At 42.7% G+C, this 21,162-nt stretch overlaps 1 protein-coding gene and 1 long non-coding RNA gene across 15 annotated transcripts in view; one reads left to right on the top strand and one right to left on the bottom strand.

Annotated features, from left to right (window-relative positions):
- LOC121815874 overlaps positions 1–15,250 on the bottom strand; it is a 21,298-nt gene extending 6,048 nt beyond the window's left edge. For both annotated transcript variants that reach the window (XR_006055439.1, XR_006055440.1), the window contains exons 1-2: positions 14,909–15,250; positions 9,921–14,270 (exon numbers count right to left, since the gene is read on the bottom strand). This is a non-coding gene — a long non-coding RNA (uncharacterized LOC121815874). The remainder of the gene's footprint in view (positions 1–9,920; positions 14,271–14,908) is intronic.
- The window catches only part of neo1a (neogenin 1a), a 156,165-nt gene that overhangs the window by 80,565 nt on the left and 54,438 nt on the right, over positions 1–21,162 (top strand). For all 13 annotated transcript variants that reach the window (XM_042228699.1, XM_042228698.1, XM_042228705.1 and 10 more), the window contains exons 3-5: positions 5,748–6,023; positions 7,382–7,532; positions 18,368–18,504. In XM_042228699.1, coding sequence (XP_042084633.1) covers positions 5,748–6,023; positions 7,382–7,532; positions 18,368–18,504 — 564 coding nt within the window. The remainder of the gene's footprint in view (positions 1–5,747; positions 6,024–7,381; positions 7,533–18,367; positions 18,505–21,162) is intronic.

The raw sequence follows: 21,162 nt of genomic DNA, 5'->3' as shown, positions 1-21,162 counted from the left end.
TATATATATGTGTGCACAGTGTGAATTAATTCTGTTCTTAAGACTGTATGTGGGCTAAATGGCTTGATTTGATGTAATGGAGGAAGCCCTTAGTAAAATATTCTTGCCTGAAGCTTGGAAACCTTCAATTAGAAAAATTAATTATCACTTACGCTGCAGCTTTAAAGGGAGCATGAGCAGAAAGAGACGCTGAACTGAACAAAGCAAACCTGATATTGTTCATGGAGATTTAATACCAAGGAATTACATTCAGACCTTCTCCTCACAGTCACTCGCAGCAGAAATGACTGTGTTTTTTGGACTACTTGATTACCCTGCCACTCCTGCATTCACCTGACATCTTCGATTTACGTTTCCATTAATTGGATGTCTTCACATTCTGTCTAATTTACTCTTCAGCTGGCGTCAGATCTGTCACTTCACTGAAAGCGGTGGGGGTTTTGTTTTTGTTTTTATTTTTTTTTAGGCTCGGCAAATTTGATTTGGCCCCGTCTCATCTTTTGAATTTCATAAAAAAACACCAAGAATAGAAATTGCGGTTGTTTGTGTTTGTGTACTTAGGTTGCAAAACCGAAAGAGACATGTTGATAATGGAGGACAAAAAGGATGTTATTATTGCGCCCTTTGCATGGTCAGACACACTCACGCACATTTGTAACAGTCGGTGCATTCTAGGAATTATTCTGACACAATGGGTTTTAATTTACGTCTCTAGTGTATCCACTTTCCTAAAGCCTGACTTGTGGGCCTCAGTTTCACGTATTGATTTCTCCACATTTCCCAGAATGACTTTCAGCAGTCTCCAACGAATGGCAGTGAACTTGTTGAATTCAGAAAGGGAGAAAGAAGTAGTGGAATGATGCCGTAGTCTACTCTTTGCTGTGATGAGAAGATGAGTTGTGTCTCTTTTGTTATATATTTCTTCCTCCTGTTCGTGGTTGCTACATTTAGAGAATTTCCTCTTTGCTTTTAAACTTTTTAAAGGTTTAGCTCATGGATGTGTACATTTAATATTACCTCTGGCTGCTGTCAATAATAGTACTATCCGAAACATTAAACAACAGCGTAGAATTTATATTAGGTTATATTTCAAAAACTGCATGCTCTTGGCTAGTGAGCTTGATCCAGTGTAGGATTGTCATTAAAAATCATACTCTGACACTAATCAGTGCTAAAAAATTGCTATTGGATTAGATCATCATCTGCTACAGTATCAATACCAACTTCTTCTTTGCACACTCCATCTGACACAACTTCACACAGCACATAGCCTCTCCCATCACTAACACATGAACATGATGTTAACATTATTGAACAACTCTTTGTAGGTAATTTTGAGAGGCCAGCAAAGCTCCCTTTTAAACAACATTAAAGCCATACACATTAATGTTACCTGTTTTACTCATAGACAGCATAAAAGCTGGACAGAGCTGCCGGGACGTCACCCATTGGTTTGACAACTTGTCATTCACGAGTTGTTAGCCAATGAGCATAGCACTGATATCCCTCTGTTTTGAAACATACGTCCTACTTTGCAAATCTTGTTCATAATATGACCAAGATTTGCAAAATTCAGTATGATCTGGAATGAGTCACAGAGCCCATAAACTTAACAGGAAAGTGTTTAAAGAGGTCAAGTATGAAAACAGTTTTCTTATAGATTTCTATGGGACTGGAAGTCTTTTAGCAACCACAGCTATCGACATCCAGTGGCCTTCTGATAGAATGTGGCTTTTAGCATGGTCTTCATATTTCTATCCTGGAAGTTATGTCAACCTTTCAGATTGTCTCTGATTTAATTATTAGTGAGTATCTGATATTACCCATCTGTTAGGGTCTTATTGGGGATATGGCTAGTGGACATTGGATAATAATAAACCAATAACATAAATTTTAGAGTTAGGTAGCAGACAATATCATACTACTATTCTAATCTTAATTTTCTTGTCTTGTTTTTTGGCTGTGCTGGTATCATTCATATAAAAAATGGAGTATTTTCCTGGATTTGAAAGTTTGAAATTCTAGTATTATGCCCACCCCACACTGGTGTCTCAGAGTTGAGCTGATTGCAACATGAAGCTAGTTAAGCTTGTAAGCGTAACTTGTCTGGCGTAGCCATCATATCTTTGTGTTTGTGTCCTGAGTCTTACTGTCCTGGTCTTATGTTTAGCCGTAGCAAGTGGAGAAATTGTTGTTATATGTATCAATAAATTACATCGTGTTAGAATATATTGTTGTTTTATTGCCCTGTCATTAGTCTAATGACATCATTATTATGCTAATTGAAAGTGAAGAAGTAAAGGTTGCACTGTGAAAAATCCCTCTGCTAATTACCCATTTAGACTATGTAATTATGCTAGATCCTGTCTTTTCGGTAACCTTTGGTGTTTCTGTGGGCTTAAAAATATGAGCTCCCTCCAAAGCATAAACCATGTGACTTGATTTTTTTACATTCCATATTTTCTCCATGGAAAATTAGGTATTTCATGTTAGCAATCCAAACTCAGCATCTGGCCACGACGCATAGGGAGACATTTCCCCCCAGGCCCTGGCACAAAATGTAAGCCAGTTTCAGTTTTCGCCAATTACTGTAACTGACACTGCTTGAAAATATGTAACATCAAACACAGTTATGTTTTTGATCCAAGGTGAAAGACAGCTATTCTGCAGTCAGTCACTAATTCGCTTGAATCTCAAGGGAGATCCTTAAAGCCTTCTGTGAATTCTATTAAGCTGCTCATTATTATTCTATACCTTATTTTAATTAAGAATAGTGAGAACCCAGCAGTGTGATTTAAGGGTACGCCTGTGTATGCGTGTACATAATTGCGCTTGGTTTTTCTCTGAGGTGGGGCAGGCAGTCGTTATGCTCATTCGTTGTGGCGCACTAGTTTTCGGCTAATCTCCATCCAGTGAGGGACGTGTTCTTTCATTAGCATTCTGATTATTATCAGCTCTACTGGTAGAGCCGAGCAGATAATGCAGGGTTTGGTGAATCTAGCTAACCACCTTCCACAAAGGAGGCATTTGGTGCAAGTGCTGGGTGTATGAATATGTTTTTGGGAAGAACAATGAGATCAGAGGAGGCACATTTTGCTCCGTTTAAAATGAAGAATGAAACCGCTTTCTGTTAGAATAAACCCTCCAGTCTTTGAATTTTGGCCGCTGAAATACCATTGCTCTCCTGGACTCATTTGGCTCCATCACACTCCGATAATAAGTGCAGATTGGCAGCCCAGCACTTCAGTTCAATAGATGGTGCTGAGCAAGGCTCTGGAAAATGAAGCGTCCACCAAGTTGATTTAAATGGAGAATTGTGATTAATTAGAATCGATAGTGTTAGCATCGACACTCACCGCTTCCCATCTACAATGCCCCCTGCCTTGACCCACACTTAATGTGCTTATGTACACTTTAGCACCTAACACGCAAGCATAAGCACGCGCATACATATTCATGTCATCGTAAGCAGTCCACTTCATTATAACTGGCTGTTACACAACGGCTGTCATGCTCTTGTGAGTTAGGCTCCCCACATACACCCACTCTCACACAAACACACACCCAGAAACACACTCCCTGAAGACACGGCAAGCTGATGAACAGCCTGCGGAGATGTGATGAGGCAAGAGGAACAAAGGATTAGTCGATTGAGAGCTGGAGACTGACTAACTGCAGACCGAGTCAGAAAGTGCTCACTACAGTCTGAACTGAAGTTGTACAGACACAATGTTCTCCCCCTGCCCTGCATGTCTGCAGATGACTTGTGGAGCCCTCTGCCGTGTCTTCCTTGGCCCACAGTGTAAAGGCTTAAGCTTTTCCACTAAGACTCTAGTCACTTTTTAGACCTCAGATGCATTAAGTGAGGGTCATTCTCATCTTTAGAAATGTCATGGGCTAAAGGATTTACTTACTATCTGGAGAGCACTGTATAAAGTTAAAGGCTGTCTGGTATTTCTATTAATTTTTTGGTCTTTATCAGATAAGCACATTGAGGCCACAGCACACGGTTTGGCCTGATGTCATTGTGCACATGTCCATTTGCAGAAAGTAAGATTAGAATTATTAGGGGTGTAAATGTGTCTTAAATATATTTTAAGACACACACTAACTCATAAACCATTGCTTTTCTCCTCACTATTATATATCATTTTTAACCCTTTAATCTATCAGTCCAGTGTTTTTGTTTTGTTTTTTAATGAGTGTAACCCATGATTATCAATCATCATGCAGTTAATGAGCTTCTTTTTTCCCTCTTAATACATTTTAGTTTCTGTTTACCTCTACTTAACATTTTTTTGAAAGAACAACAAAAAAAATGTGGAGGAGACATCGTTAGGCCCCGACTGAGGGGTCATTTTTGACCTCTAGATAGATATCTGATGATCGAAGGCGCTCTTTCAGTTGTGGCTTGTCTTGAGCAGCACCAAGCAGTGAGTAAGTCTGAGCTTGTAGGGAGGGGCGAAAGTATCTTTTAATCCCTCAATAATTCAGCTCATTATTTTTTTCCTACCCTGCCATGATTATATATTAAGTGATTGGCAGCTCAGTTACAAAAATATCAGCACTGGCATCAACTAAGCCAATATTAACTGAACTGTGCTGAGATATACTCAGAGAAGCTGTGCACGTCGGCCCAGGCCGGGAGGGGAGTCTGTCACTGTTGGGCCCTTATCTTAAAGTGTGATTTACCCCGGAGCCATTCCTGGCAGGGGATTTGAAGAGATGTCTGTAGGTGAGGACGGGGCAGACGCCAAGTCATCGCTCAGCAAGTCTTCAGCGGAGTTACAGCAGCTAAACTTGCTCTCATAAACAGAAAAACAGACACTCAAACAAGACTCTTTGTTTCATCTGCACAAATTTCCAAGGAGACGATCACAGTTGGCCCAAAACCTCGAGAGGCCCTCCATGATAATAACACAGCATGTTGCACTTTTCATTGGAGATGGAGTGGCCTTCTTACTTTGGAAAACAACAAACTCTTCCCTCTGCCTCACTAATAAACCCAAGAATAACATTTGCAGTTTACACATTGTAAGTTCTTTTTAATTGAAGTCATTGTGCGCGATTGTTTCGGAAGCGGCCCGGGAGTGTTGGTTTCAGATCAATGACTACAAACCCAGGAAATAATTATTTTGCATCAAGATGAAAGTCGGGCTACAGCAGCGCAAACAGCCTGTGGATCCAGCTTTTTTTTTTTTTTTTAAAATTAGTGCCGTGTGTCTCCTGCTCTGCGTGGCAAATTAACATCCACCATCAAGGATAAACGATTGTACGACACGGGTGTGCAGGAGAAGGGTGGTGGTTTGTTTGTGTGTTTGCAAGAGGTCGGGACAGGTGGGTGCTGAAGGTTTTGGCCTGTTTCGCTCCTAAGAATATAACCAGAAATTGGATGGATGTGCAAGAGAACCCTTCCAATATTTTTCAGTTCTAAAGATGAGACGAAATATGCAGCTTCAAAGTCAAAGTTCAAAACCGATATACCACATTCTTTTTTATAGCTTCATTAGCTGCTGTGGTAATCAATTTGCCTTTCCAATCTGCCTTAGCAAAAATTTACATCCAAATGCAGCTTAAACTTAAATTTAATGAAATGAAACAGTCAAATTTGTCAGCATGCCTTTGCTTTCAAGTTTACTAAAAACCTGAAGCCCTGCTTTTTTCATTCAGGTTTCATAAACCCCTTAAACTGCTACCATAAAATTTTGCTATGAGTGTTCCTCATCTGCCTTATCGCTGTCTTGCAGGGATGCCCAGGTTTGCCAACCAACCGTTGCCAGCCACTGCGCGACTTGGGGACAGTCAGGTGATGGCATGTGAGGTCAACTCGGATCTGGTGGCCTTCATCCGGTGGGAGAAAGACCGACAGCCCCTGGAGCTGAGTACCAGGTTGATCCAGCTACCGAGTGGAGCCCTGGTTATAAGCAATGCCTCGGAGACGGACGCTGGCACGTACCGCTGCCTTGTGGAAAATGTTGGCTCTTCCAAGTTGAGTGATGAGGCCGAGCTCCAAACTGTACCAGGTAATTTGAGAGAACACCAGGTGAAATGTTGTCCATTATGAATCTACATCTGTTACTATAGGAACTTCTCACTGTAAACTCAGTTATGCAATATAATGAATACACTAGTATTGTTTTCTAATATTAAAATATTTTACCCTGCTTGTCATCAGTTGTCACCTGTTAAAACGTCACCACATCTTTAGAGCTTTTAGACCCTCATAGGTCCTCTTGTGAGGTAAATTGAAATTTGTATATAGTCCAGTGCATCATTTAATTACAGCAGTACATTGAGTTCTCTCTCGGTTGCTCATTACCTTTAGTGTGAAGACACCCGGCTACCTGTGGTGAGAGATTTTTGAATGCTAGCAGGAGCGGTAAAATTCCCACTGGGGTTATCAGTGACGCAACAGTAACTCAGCTGCAGCTCAAAAGGAACCCGAATTCCATTGTGGCAGGGTCTTGTCTCACCCCCCTGGAAGTTTTATTTACTAAGTTGTTAAGCACCAGGCTCCTGCCGGCACAGGGAAGATATTAGAGGCTGTAAATCAGACTTCAACAAGGCCCCAGTGGGGGTCTTCATCTCTGTTTGCCTCCTTTAAAGATGTGTGGTAGAGTGGCAGGAAGTTGGAGCCACACAAAGGGGAAGATTTTAAAGCTTTGTGACGAAATGGAAATACATTTTTGCGTGGACACCATCAGATGTTGGAGGGACATGAATAAGTGTATTAGGTGTAGTTATTATCATGTGTAGTTGTGTCTTTTTTGTTTGTTTTCTTGTGAAGCCACAACCAAATACAGCTCTGGTATTTTCGCCGTGAATCGCTGAGTGGGAGTTTCACACATTCCTGTGAACTCGCAGCAGTTGATTATTAAAAAAATAAGAAGTCTGGCTGACCATGACCCTCGTGGTTATTACTCGATGCTATTCCAGCATTAAGTTGCAGCTGGAATCATACACAGCAGTTTGAACTCATACACAGCTTTATCTGTGCTAGATATCATTATCATTATTCAATCTGACTCTTTGTGGCTTGAGTGTCAGGCTGTCAGTCAGTCTTAAGTGTAAGATGGATGGACACGGAGGTTAGCTTACTCAACCCTAGCCTTAACCTCAGCCTTAACGGTCCCCCCCCCCCCGGTCATTTAAGAAACTGCAGGGGAAGCTGGAATTCCTGTTGCAGGCTGCAATTTACTGTTTGTTTGTCCTTTTTTTCTGATCAATAAAACAAATAATACACTTGATAAGAGTTCAAGATGAAAGCGGCTTTGGAAAATAAAGACAATACCCACTCTTGAGTTTTTAATTCTTCCCAGAAATTCTTTGCTTAACCTCAGTCTTAACCCTGACCCCCTTTTTTTCCCCCTTCACATCTAAGAAACTGGCGAGGAGAGGAAGCTGGAATTCCTGGTGCAGCCTGTGTCTGTGACCAAGACGACTGATGCCAGCGTGCTGCTGCCCTGTGTGGCCACGGGTTACCCTGCACCACGCATCAGCTGGATGTTTGGAGACAAGCTGCTGGAAGAGAGGTACGTGTAGGGCAGCTCTGTGATCTATTGTTTGATGCATTTATCTATTCTGATCGAAAAACGCAGAGATTGTTAAACAAAAAAGAAAAAACAACAGGTTTGGATTATCACCTGAAAGTTGCCAGTAATTGGCGATAGTTACAGTAAAGCCACAAGCAGTTGTGCTCAGCTTCCCTGGGCTCTCGCACATTCCTAGGTTTATAAAAGCAGCAGAGTACTGTAATGTACTGCTCCTTTGTACCCGGTGCCTCTGGCCTCCAGAAGCTAAACTGTTAGTCCTGGCGCCTGCTCCCCAAGGTGTTAATGCCGTTCTGCCACAGCTACCCAGAGAGCCCCGGGGGGAGACCTGGACGTGCCAACGGAGCCACTTCATCTGGGAGAGCAGGCTGCGGGGTTGCCAGCTGAGGGGAAGTTCACAAATTAAGAGCCAAGACAGAGTGTCACAGTGCCTGTGCTCTCACTTCTCTGGCTCTCATTAGCTCAGGCAGTGCAGCTCAAATCCCTCAGAGAGAATTGCATTGGACATGTGAAGTTTGGTTCTCACCAATTAAGAAAGCACTTTGTTTACCTAACCCCTGCGTGCTGCTCCTGTGGAATAATAACTCTTCAACTCAACGTGGCTAAAATGTGGCTCATTCATCTAAATCTAGCTCAGAATGGATTTGGGCGTTCAGTGAAATTAAATGTAAGGTCGTCACATTGGTAATCGCGAGGCCCCGGTGCGGTGTGAACGAGAATATCATTAGACCTTCCAACCTCTGGTTCCAAGCATAGCTCCACACCTCAAGTTTTTAATGCCTGTGGAATTGTCTGAATGTTCTGACCTCCAAAGGGAGCTGGGTAAAAAGGTACTTATTAATCTACCTTCTATTAAATACAAGACAATATCCAGCTCGCATAGCCACCCCCCTAGGGTGTCTCCGTTGGTAATTAGCAAGCATAGTGAAAAAGCAGGGATGTCTGGGTCATATAGAAGAAGACCCCGATGCTTCTGCCTTCAGCGCAAAAAAAAATTGAGCGGTGAATACATCTCCAAGGTTGTTCCTTTTGATTTTTTTTCTTTTTTCTTTTCATTAACGACGACATTGACAATTAAAAAGAATAGCAGTGGAATTTTCCCCTTTTTTCCTGTTGAGAGTCTCTTGTTCCTTCCAGGCATTACATGAAAGATAGAGGAGCTCCTGTCAATTAAAAATTGGTGTGGCATGTAGTGTAAGGGAGAGAGTAAGGGGAATCTGCAAAGAGTATCTAATTGGTCTTTGGTGCGCAACACAAACAGGGCCTTGAAAGCAGCGACGCTGGAGCTGTAGACATGAGATGAGAGTTGATGAAGACGTGTCAAAGCTACCAATCGAAAGCGGAGCAGCTCAGCGATGGTGGGGAGTATCGCTGCCGATCCTTCAGCTCGGTCACATCTCTTGTTTTCTTTTTCTCTACGTCTGAATTCACAATGGCTTACAGCCACTATTATCCCGAGCAACAAATAACAAAGGTAACGCGATAAGAGTGCAAGATGAAAGAGGCTTTGGACAATGCAGACTCTTGAATTTCTAATTCTTCCCTGTAATTCTTTGCTAGTCCTTCCACTTTCTGCCCGACTTCACTGAAGTTCTTTAAGATACTTTGAAAGACGCAGAGGAAATCTTCAAAAGTCTTTTCACAATGTGCTGCATAAAGGATTTCTGCCATAAGTAGGATTTCTGTCTTAGGTCTTTGAAGAGTCTCATTAGCATGTTATTCATAACCTGTCAGGAGACATTTCATTGGGATCACTTGCCCGTATTGGCATGTAGGCCTTACTGGCTGTTTAAAAATGTCTCTATGTTGACAGACAAGGACAGAGCAGAGGGCTGAAACTAAACAGGTGGTTGCCCCACTCTCAGTCGATCAGTAGCTGATTTCTCTTTGTTGTGTCCGGCTCACGGGGCCACTGTGTCAGATCTGGGAATAATATTCATAGATTCTTCTTGTGACCAAGAAAAAGCGTGTTGGATCTCGGTCAGTCACAGTCTGCAGTCTTTTACAAATCTGTAAGCGATAGAAGAGAATGACCTAACCTAACTACCGACACCACCACCACCCTTTTGTCATGAGTGAAAATTAAGTCCTGGACCTGTTGATTGTGGCTCACCTGGGACAGAAACTTGTCCTCTCCTGCATGTGTCTGAGTGTGATTATAAAGAATCATGCGGTGAGATGCTGCCTCACTTCACACAGGACAAAATGATCCGTTTTTACGTGTGAAGCTCTTGTTTGTTTGATCAACTCATTAAATGATTTATGTTGTTTTTTGCAACCCACCAACTTTTATTGGTAGACATATTTTTCTCTACTTGCAAAGTAATTTTTGGATAATATCTCGTTTGTTATGCATAAACATACACTTACTGGACACTTGATTAGGTATGTCTTGCTTGTACTCCCTTTGATCCTCAGAGCTATCTTAATTCTTCATGGCACAGATTCAACAAAGAGCTGGAAACACTCCTCAGAGGAAGACGGGACAAAGACATGCTGTGGATGAGAGCCAGAGATTAATAATAACTAATAATTTTACACAGAGAGGTGTATAAACACAGAGTCACATAGTGTACGGCAAATTCTGACCCTACCATCTTAAAGTATTCTTTTGGATGGAGATCTGGTGACTTAAGTACAGGGAAGTCTCTGTCATGTTTGATATTATGTGAGCGTTGTAACAATGATGAGTTATCTTACTGGAAGTAGGAAATGGTACACTGTGGTCGTGGTCAGCAACAATATTCAGGTAGTGCTCGGGGCTTTAAACAGTGCTCAGTTTGTACTAATGGGCCCAACATCATTACACCAGCAGCAGCCTGAATTCTTAATACAGGGCTGCAAGGATGGATCCAAACTTTCATGTTGTTCACACCAAATTCTGACCCAACCATCTGAATGTGGCAGCAGAAATCGAGACTCAGCGGACCAGCCAATGTTTCCAATCTTCTGTTGTTCAGTTTTGGTGAGCTAATATGAATCGTACTTTGTTTTCAGCTGACAGTAGTGGCTCACCATGTGATCTGCTATAGCCCATTAGCTTCAAGATGCACTGTGCATGGTTCTTCTGCATACCTTGGTCATAACGAGAAGTTATTTCAGTTACTATTGTCTTCCTGTCAATTTGTAAGCATTCTGGCCGTTTCCCTCTGACCGCTAGAGACAGTTGTGTAGGAGAGCCTCAGTAGTTCAGCAGTTTCTCAAATACTCAGGCGAGCCCATCTAGCACCAACAACCTTGCCATGTTCAAAATCACTTAAATGATCTTTCTTTCCCATTCTGATGCTCATCTTGAACTTCAGCACGACTAAATGCATTAAGGTGCCGATTAGCTGATTAGAAATGTGCACTTTCAAGATGCTGAACAGGTGTACATAACTGAAGTAAGTGACCGCAGGTGTAGTTGTCTGTAGAAAAGCAGGGCCTATCTGTTCCGATGCTACGTTTTCCAATGCACTCAGTATCGATCATACGATGGATTATTCCGCTGTAACGCGCTGTGTGTGTATTCGCCGGCGTCCTGAATGTTGCCTCAATTCAATTTAGGCTCTGAGCAATTCTATTGCCAAGGACACCGGGCTCAACATTTATTTTGATTAATATCAGCAACACTGCGACAGCATATGTAGCACTTTAAGCTGTTCCTTCAACACACTGAAAATGCAGTCTTTGTAAATATGCCTTGTGTCATCCGTCACACAGAGAAACAGGCCTTTGGATCTCTCAGACATACTGGTCCTGATGACACTTATGAAAAGGACAGTCGTCTTTTGTTCTCGGGAGTATCTCTCAGTCACCTAACAGAATTCCTCAGCAGTCAATAAAATGGATGAATTATGCATGTCGGCCAGCAACAGGGAATTGACTGAATATGTAAATCACCGCCCCCCTTTCCAAAGCCTCAAAGTCATCTGTCTCCTCGCCTCCTTGTGCTCCTGTGTTTGCTTAAATATTACTCTGTGTATTGCGTTTAGTTGTGCATGAAGACGGGAATTTAGCTCAGCATATTTGTTAGCTATCATATCGTTTCATGTATTTATAGCTGTCGCGTAAGACACCGTGTCACTGTTGTGCCCGCTTTTCAGCAGAATGACTTGTAGCGATGTGGAATCCAAACCACTAGTACCTTAATAATAATTTGAAGATTCACACCAAAGAATTGATTCCACGGCTCTTGAAAAGACGGCATGACCGAGCAAATGCCACTGCCATTTAAATCCCCACTCTTTCAGATGCAATCATAGATAATTGCCTCTTTTTTTCCTTTTTTTTTTAAAGTGAAGTCATAGTGACACTCAAAATTTGAACCTTCTTTGTTCATCACATCTTTTTTAATGTGTTTGCAGCGTTAAAACTCACACATTCAACCATTGTCGTTGTTTTGGGGTTTTTTTGTGAATTCCCACACCAAGTTTCCATGTGCCATCATGAGCTTTGCAGGTTTTCAAACATTAAAGAGAAAAGACATTAAAATAAAAAACACAGGCAGTGAAACTGAACCAAAAAATTAGCCTAGCCTGATTTTCACTTGTTTCTTTCGTCACACCGGCAATTAGCGTGTCATCCACCTAGCACTGAGGTCCTCCTCTTGCAGCGAATGATAGAGGTGTCAGTGATGTTTCGTGTGCATCTGGCTGACAGATATGATTACACAGACCACAGAACACAGTTTCTGCAGCCTAAGGAGGAAAAATGGAGAAACCTCTGTTGTCATCCGAGTGTCAGAATGTGAGTAATCTAATCATACGTAACTCTGTACAGCCCCTCCACCACAAAACCGTCTTCATAAAAGAGCTTTTTCCTGTGTTCATTACCGAGGTCATAGGTAAACGTTTCTGTTGTTTTTATCCCCCTTGAATATAAATGTAAATGTAGTTGCAAAACATCACTGCTAGCTACAGTACAGCAATGCAATACAGCAAATATGTACCTGATAAAGTGCATACATTAAAGCAGCATTCAAGATTCTTCTGGGTTTTCTCTTAGTCAGAAAACAAAACACATTAAGGAATTAAGATCAGTGTGAGTGTGAATGGAAAGTGTTCTGCTCCACATGTTTTCCCTCATTCAGAGAGGTTGGCATGCACGGTGGATATCCAGCACACCACGTACTCCCAGAGAGGCAGGAGGGTCCGTGTGCTTAGAATTCTGCATAGGAACTCAGATTTCTCCAGCATTGGTAAAATGATAGATGGCAGCAGCGGAGAGTGGGGTTAAGGTAATGGAGGGATTTTGCTGGCATGTGCAGGCTGAGAAAACAAGACAAACAACACAGGCTTTCTCTGAGTGGAGCAAGAGAAGTCTCTCTTTAGGCTGCCTCTCTCTGTCTCCAGCACATCAGTGTCTGTAGCTCTCCTAAAAGCATGCTTCCTGTCATAGCATTCATTTTTTTCTTTGCATCCTCATCACAATGTTGTTTTTCTTGCCAAGTAAAGATCCGTCAGTTGTTGGGCAGGGGCAGGATCCACAATCGGCTGCGTTTTTAGTCCTAAAAGGAATCTGCTTTTTTTGCGCACTGTGTAATTTACCTCATTAGTCAATGTAGGACTGAGAATATGGGGATTTATTCACTGATAGTGGAAACAGCTCACTTCCTCTCATTTGCTTTGCCTCTTCACCAGGTGTTATGTGGATATATGTCCCCCTGAGGCAGTACTGTGGCTTTGTAAATGTGACACAGCAAGGACCACACAGAGTTCAGGTGGCCTTGAGCACCTGGAGGCACACCAGCCATCCAAAAGTCTATTATGCGAGGCTTCATTGCAGTATGCACTAATCAAACCATCAGTTTATTCTTGGGGACCTTTTGTAGGGGGGGAAAGCAAATAAGGTAAGGAATGTGGGAGTTTTTTATTTTTTCCTCTCGAGGGTCCCGCAGCTTTCCGTTATGAACCAGAGGAAAACAAAAATGTTTTCATGACTGAGTCAGTTGAGAAACTTGAGCCTGTGCTGCTGGCACCAGGTTGTTTCTCATTAATCTTGCACATTAATTTTTAGTTATTTCTCCTTCAGTTTGTTTCTAAGGCCGGTCGGGCTTCCTGCTTTATCTTGTTTGTCTCTCCTGGTAGTTTCTTCAGCGTCATGTCTCATATTGGAGCAGGTATACATTAAAAAAACAGGGCGGTGGAGGGAGAAACCATTGCAACCCGCTGCCTGCCCTTTTCTCTAAGACGAGATCTGTTTTTGGCACACCTAGAACATGATTCAAATTCATGGAACTGTTATGATTTTGTTCTGGTCAAAATGGGAGAAGTTCAATTTGCGTTCACTTTGAACCACAAAGCCTAGAAGAGAGCAGAGTGGTTTGGATTCATAGTGCACCACAGTGCAGAGAGCCAGAGAGTGAAAAGAACATGAGATCAAACTGAGAAAAACTTAGGAGTTTCCACTCTATCCATTAATAATGAATCCCCCCTTTTTTTCTTTTCTTTTCTTTGTTGTTGTTGTGACAGTTGTGACAAGATTCCACCCGTTTTCCCCTCATGCTGCAGATAGCATGACCCGTGCCCAACTACTGTCACAACACCACTGATTGCTCTGTGACAGCGGTACTGCTCTGCCTCCACCTGCACAGCTCTTCAGTGATGTGCAGCTTCCCCTCACCCAGGTGTACTGACCTTGCTGCCGGTGTGTGATACGGAAGGCTGAGCCACCAGTCACACATACCAAATGTGTCCACGTCCTTCTCTGAAGCCTCTGTGGCTGTCGCTGCCGTCAAAGCTGAATAGCAGAACGGGGGACAAGTTTATGTTAGAGGCCCATACGCATTGACGGACGTACTCAACAAGTTTTCTGGATGTTGGAACTGTTGGAAAGGAGCTGAGGGAGGAAAGGGTTGTTGTGCTTTCCAGTAGTTTGAAACTGAAATGTGGTCTTGGGGTTGTGGTTACTCAGGAGGTCGAGCAGGTCATCTACTAATTGGAACGTTGGTGATTCGATCACCGTCTCCTCCAGTGTGCATGCCAAATATTCCAAGATATTAACCCCAAGTTGCTCTCCAGTGCATCCTTCGGCATATGATTGTTAGATAGAAAGCACTCACGTGTTGCACAAATTTTAGCCATATATGATGTCTTTGTATATGGTGTTGTTTCTGCTGGGACAAACAATGTGGAAAGTTGTAGTTGTCAGAAGGGGAGCTACTGTAGCATGAACGCTGGCACGAAATCTGAGAAGACAGCAAGCCTAATTAGCATCGCCGTTCAGAACACCGCCCTGTAGCCTTCGCTTTGCTTGGATTGTATGCATGCGTGCATCTGCCGTTTTTGTAACAAGAAGAAAAGTGACGGTGGGAAAACAGCGAGCCAGTTTAACATCTCTTTGTAGGTAAATCCAGTTTTAATTAGAGTCTCACTTACCACCGAGGACCTTCAGCTTACTGCATGAGACATCCTTCACATTCTTCCAGCAGGCACCGCGTCTTAATTTAAACGACCACAAGTGGAGCGAGCTCCCTCACAACAGTTTGAGGTGTCTCCGGCTCATTCAGCTCAAGCCAATTTACTTTGTCTCCCTCCCTCATGGTCTCAGTAATGCATTCCTTGTTCAGCGGAGCACTTTAGCCACTGCAGTTAGAGCCGAGATTGACTCGCTCTAAACGGAATGAGAAATTGCGCGGTGGTTTGACGTGTACTGTATGTTCCTCTTTCAACTACAAGAGGAAGCTTTCAATGCCTTTTATGGAGCATGCGGCATTAAAGGCCAAGAGTCTGAAAAGCTGTCCTGGTGAGACTTAACTGCAGGAACGCTTGGTGCTACATGCGTCTTTCAGAGAAATTTTTCATTCAGCGGGTTTTTGACATGCAGAGCCTCGGAGCACAACCAGCCACACTCGCCCTCACGCGCAGAGAGGTAATCAGTGTACAGCAGGACGTTTGGCATTTTCTGTTTTCCTTACTGCAGTCTCGGGACTAAAAGGAGAGGCAGCCGCCTTCTTTGTGTTTCCCCCACTTTCCCACCTTGAACACTGAGGCAATCCTCTGTCAAGCCTTCTGCTGAGTGTACTATTTTTGCACCTGTTTCTTTTTTATACAATCTGGCCCCGTGTGCTGTTTGTTCTTCTCAGATTGCAGCACTCTTGAGTTTCAGTATGGCTCTTTTGACCTGAGTACATATACCTGCTCCTGGATTGGATTAAAGAGCAAGCCTTACACTGCTCACATATCTAATGAGAGGTTGGTTACAGGAACTGTTAATGTGATTCCTCTAGAATTTTTTCCTAGAATATGTCAGCTAGTGTTGCCAACTCTGTGATAGGATAGCTGTGTAGGAAACTATGGCTGATGAAACTGCTTAAAGTTAGCTCTTCTTGACATAAACATCACATTTGACAACCTTCCCTGTACCCTTAATGATGACTTCTGACACCTCACGATATAGCAATAAAGGTTGATGACCATTAGAATATGCTCTGGGTTTTGGCAAGAGTAACCTTAATCCCCTTTTCCATTAGTAGCTACTTGGGTCACCATGGTTTAGTGAGCTCTGTACAGGTAGAGATCAATTGCTGATGCACCTCAAATATGACTGCTCTGTTCAAAAAAGAGAAACCAGGGTTACCCTTGCAGGCGTACAAGGGGGAAAGAGTTTAAGCTAACAATCTACAGAGGAGTAAATGTAGAGGCTATTCGTCGAATTCAGAGATTTGTAGCAATGACAGGCCAAGTGGGTAGATGCAAGTTAAACTCACTGAAATGCTTTAGGGTTTAAGAACCTTTGAGGAATTCCATTGGAAGTAAAGGATAACACTGATTTACACATGAGCTTCGAAAGTCCATTTTCTCGACCAGCTGTCAGCTACAAAATGATGAGATCAAACTATTTTTTTTTTCCTCTGGATGAGGCTTGATGAAGTAGAAATGAAACGGCAAAGTCTTTTTGGTGACAGCAGGTTGAGTGCCACTTGAATGCTTCTCTCCAGCACAGACAGATGGCCTCAACGACCAGCACTGCTGAACCCAGGTGCAGTCGAGAAAGGAGGTGCGGGAGCTTACGTGGAGTATCTTTGCCACTCAGCAGTTGGTTTAAAACAAAACCAGCTTTCAGCATATAGTTGTTTTCTTCAGTATGCTCCTCTTTTCTGCAGATATCCACTGTGCAGAAACCATTATGCGCTGATCTAGTGTTCCTCAGTTGCATCTCGCTTGCTGTGGCTGTCTTTTGGATTTTTATCTTCTTCTGCCGACCCGCTGATCCCGCTTTTCTCCCTGCATCCCATTTTCTCTCTCTCTCTCTCTCGCTGTCTGAATGCAGAGTTCTCTCTGCGAGCTATTGATTACCGTTTTTCTTTCCTCTCAGCATCCTCCTCCTCTCATGCTCCAGTGCTTGTTGAATCAAGCCGGAGCTTGGCCACAGACTGCATCCCCCGTGGGCTTGTTGGGGAAATCAAAGTTGGGACTGTTTAAAACGGAGAGGGGTCACTGGTTCAAAACGAGGCTGTACAAATACTTGTGTGTTTGGATCTTTGGGTTAGGCATAGATTCTTTAGGATAATAAGCAGCTGAATGAAACAGGTTTTCAGTCTGCTAGTCGGGCCCGCTTCACAGCACTCCAGTTAATTAACGGCTAATGAAAGAAAAGGAAAACGTTTGTTAAGGTGGAGGAAGGGCTGCAGTAGCGTGACTGTGCAAACTGTAAATCCCAGCTGCTCTGGTAAAAGCTGGACTAATCTCAAGGCATTGCTAGAGGCCAGGGGTGTCCTGATATACTGCTATTGACAATCTCCATAATAATTAAAACTGAAAAAACTCTATATATTATAGGACAATAACATATGATAATATTACAAACACATTATTACAGTCACACTTATTGTTTATTGCGCCTTTAGTACTACTACTCTGCAGGCTCAGCTTATCTACGCACTTTATGGCTTTCAGCTTTTCTTCGCTGTCACACCAGGAGAGGCTCGCTTCCCACAGCAAGCCTGCTAAGTTAGACTGACTTGCTCACACAGGCGCAATTATGCTGTTAGGTTGCTGAGCGAAGAATCGGAGACGGGAGAATTGCTGAAAACTCAACTCGGAGTTTAAATGCTGATCCTCCTGCTTTCTGATCATTTGCGCTACAACTTTGCCCCGTGCTTTGACTCAAAGGTGTGCCTGCAATTTGTAGCTTTTAGTCACTGTTTGGTGCTGGTTTCAGCTGTACAGAGGACTGTGTATATCAGTGACATTTGTTCAAATGGTTTATCAGTGATTTTTTTTCTTTCTTTTTTTTTGGCAGGAGATTATGGTGAATACAGCAGTCTTTTTTCCATCCTAGTATTTTTACATCGAGAATCCTGTTTCTATCCCACTCTAGTTATATTTCCAAGTTTCCAAATCCAGTAAACTACTGGGAAGAAATGCAAATTGCTTTTCTTTCTTGGGGCGGTTGACTCTGCTTTTAGCATCTTTTATTTATTCAGAGAGTTGGTATGAGGTGACAGAGCAAAAAGAAACGAGGATGAGATGTGGAGTCAAACCCAGGTCAGCAGAGGAGCTCAGGGCTCCGGAGGATGCATCCATTACCGTTCAGCGGTCTGAGCGAGAGGAGAATACATTTCATGTAAATGGGCTGCCATGACTTTCTACATATTTTACAAGTCTGTTTTTAAAAAAGATGTCGCTGCTGATGTTCAGCTGTGTCCACGTGCTGTTTAGAGGGTCAGCAGCCTGATGGCTCCCAAGTGTGACGCCAACTGTGTTACATGTAGCAAGGGCCCAAGTAAAGGTCATTAATGTATGGCTATGATAAAAGAAAATACTGCTTACACGTTTAGGTGGAACTAATTTTCTTTTTTCCTTTTCCACAACCTTCCTACTTTCTCTCCTCAGTGATGGTCGGGTGGAGGTGCTGGGAGGGGGCAGTCTACAAATTTCCAACCTCACGGAGGCAGACGCTGGGATCTACACCTGTGTTGCAGACAATTCCAACACCACCATTGAAGCCCAGGCCCAACTCGCAGTACAAGGTACCTTTATCAGCCTGTATTGTCCGCTTCCTGGTTTAAAACCAAAGGTCCGAACTGGATATCAAACCATACGGGAATATCACAAATGACCCATTTATTCTGAATGTCACTACAAGGATTAAAACATCCTAGTGTGGTTACAAGTCATAGCGGCAACACAAGCTAAATTAATTCACAGATTAGAAATTAGTGTGAAGCAGCAGCACGCGAGGTTGCATTAGTTACTAAGGAGAGTGCAGTGGAGAGAAGCTGAGCCTCTCCAGCTTCGACTGAACTCTCAGACCATCCTTCATCACCGAAAACAGCCTCATCTCATCTGATTATGTTTGGGAATGAGCTTATTAAAAGCCCTTCGGACTCATATCCCAGAAGCGAAACAAAGCCACTGAGAGCTCAGGATGAAATGAAATGAAACAAAGTGGATTTCTTGCATGCAAGCTATGCAGAGGTAGCGGTTTCCCAAGCACGTGGCTCAGTCCTGTTGAAAAAGGATATGCTCTTGCAGACACACATAGGCAGTGTTGGCAGTGAATATTTGCCACGGAAGCGTTCGTATCTGTCGATATCTGCTGTGTTTTTTTCTTTCTCCTCATGTCATTCATCTCGTCAGAGGAATAACAGAAGTATTTGAGGTGCGTACCAGACACTAGAATTAGGAAGGACTAGCTGGAATAGAACACAGAAGCAGTATGTAATACAATTTATCTTTATCTGTGTCTTTATGTTATTATTTTTCAGAGGATAGCATCTGTTGTTGAAACTACCCGAGAATCCGCTCTGTAATCAGAGTTTATGTTGGTTAGAATAATGCACGTGAATCCCACATAGCCCATGTGTATTTGTATGCTTTTCCCCGACGAGGCGAGTCAACAGGATTTGGTGTGAAATAACTTTAAAATGGGGGAAACAGCCCGAGGCTCGTTCTGAAGGTTCATTGCATTTCACACACAGCCCCAATCGTGCCACGACTCCCAACCCTTTCTTCCCCAAATCCCTTCATCTCTTCATCACCCCCACCATCCACCACTCTTTCATCACTTCCCGTCGCTTACTGTGATTAAAGGAGACAGTAATGGAAAATCGGATCAGGTCACAGGAGGACATCTGACTTCACTCGTTTTTCTGTCCTCAAGTCTGTCCAGCGAATTCCCTCTGAAATCCTTCATGTTTTCAGCTCAACTCCCGCCCCCCCACCGCTGGCCTCCACTTCCACGGTGACAGGACTGGAGAAGATTGATCAGCCGGCTTGAAATATTGTTGAAAAACATGCGTCACTATAATAGAATAAAGCAGTTGGATTAGTTCCAGTGCTGTTGACTCACGGGGCTAATTGCGTTTGCTTCGTCCAGATTCATAAAGAAACCAGATTGTGGCATTGATTTGCTTCCTTGACAACAGAAGTGACCCCGGAAAGGTCAATTGTTTCCCTCAATAAGTAGTCGCGCTTGTAAAAGACACTCGGATCAATGTGCTATGAATCTATACTAACAACAAAACAATTTTTCCTATGACTGACTCCTTCTAAATTACCTTAGGGCCTCTTCAGCTGCAGTAACAAGAGGAAATTGTGTGTTTACGCGGCCAGTGGCTTTTCATAAACACTGGACAGTTTGTGCTGGAGAGGGGATCCAGACAGCCAGACGGGGATTTGATATGGTAAAGGACTGTTGGGTTTCGCCTGCAGAATGCTTCAGGGTTTGCAGTGCAGCTGGCACTCATCTGTGAAACTAGAGATGCATACAGATTCATGCACAACATTTTTTTGCATAGTGGTGCCAAAGAAAAGATTAGGTATGCACTTGCTCCACACACCTGTGTGCATTGTCTAGCTAATGCATAGCAGGTTCAGAAATTTTTTGAGAGTCGGGGACTGTTAAATTTAATTTAACCCTCCTTGAATGTGATTGCCCATCCAGTATTTTTAGTCCTTAGATGTTTATTTTCTGCAGTGTTCAGCGAGGTTATCGTTAACACTAATTCACTGGGCCATATGAATATGCTTTCATGTGAGACTCTCCTATACACAGTGGATGCAATTTGAAATGGGGCACAAGCTTTATTTTGTAGTTTGGAGGAAACAGAAATGGCACAATTTAAATTCAGCTTTACATGACAATTAAAAGGAGCATGAGGTTAAAAAAACTAAGCAAAACTGTGGGATCTGCTGGTAAAATATACTGCAAATGAAAGTCACTGCGTGGATTAAAATAAGCAATTACTGCAGTGATTAATATGTTTTGGCTGGTAACTGGTTATTTAATCTTAGCTGATGCAGTGAGTAGCTTTTCATTTTTTTCTAAACAACCACACTGGAAGACACATCCAGTGTTCATGGAAAAGATGCCATTTCACCAAATTCTCTGCCTACATCAAGCAAACAGAGCAACTAAGAAGAATGCTGAAGCTGCTAAAATTAGGTGAAGAACTGTCTAATGCATTGCTAAGACCTGGAACAGTGGATGGTGGTCAGCCGTCATTTCTGAGGAAGAAATGTGATTCTAAAAAAAACATTTGATTGGATAGCACTTAAGCATGCTGGAAACAAATCATACAAAATCTATAGCAGAACTCAGAGCTATGTTATAACAATAAAAGTGAGACTATTTACATACTTGCAATGTGAAGATGAGTGTAGCCTATGTAGCCTTATCAGTGAGG

This window comes from Haplochromis burtoni, unplaced genomic scaffold (genome assembly GCF_018398535.1).
Source record: "Haplochromis burtoni strain Fernald_Lab_line unplaced genomic scaffold, NCSU_Asbu1 Contig_343, whole genome shotgun sequence".
In the NCBI taxonomy this organism is placed as follows: Eukaryota; Metazoa; Chordata; class Actinopteri; order Cichliformes; family Cichlidae; genus Haplochromis; species Haplochromis burtoni.
Note: the sequence above shows the minus strand (reverse complement) of the source record. Positions and strands in the feature narration are given on the sequence as shown.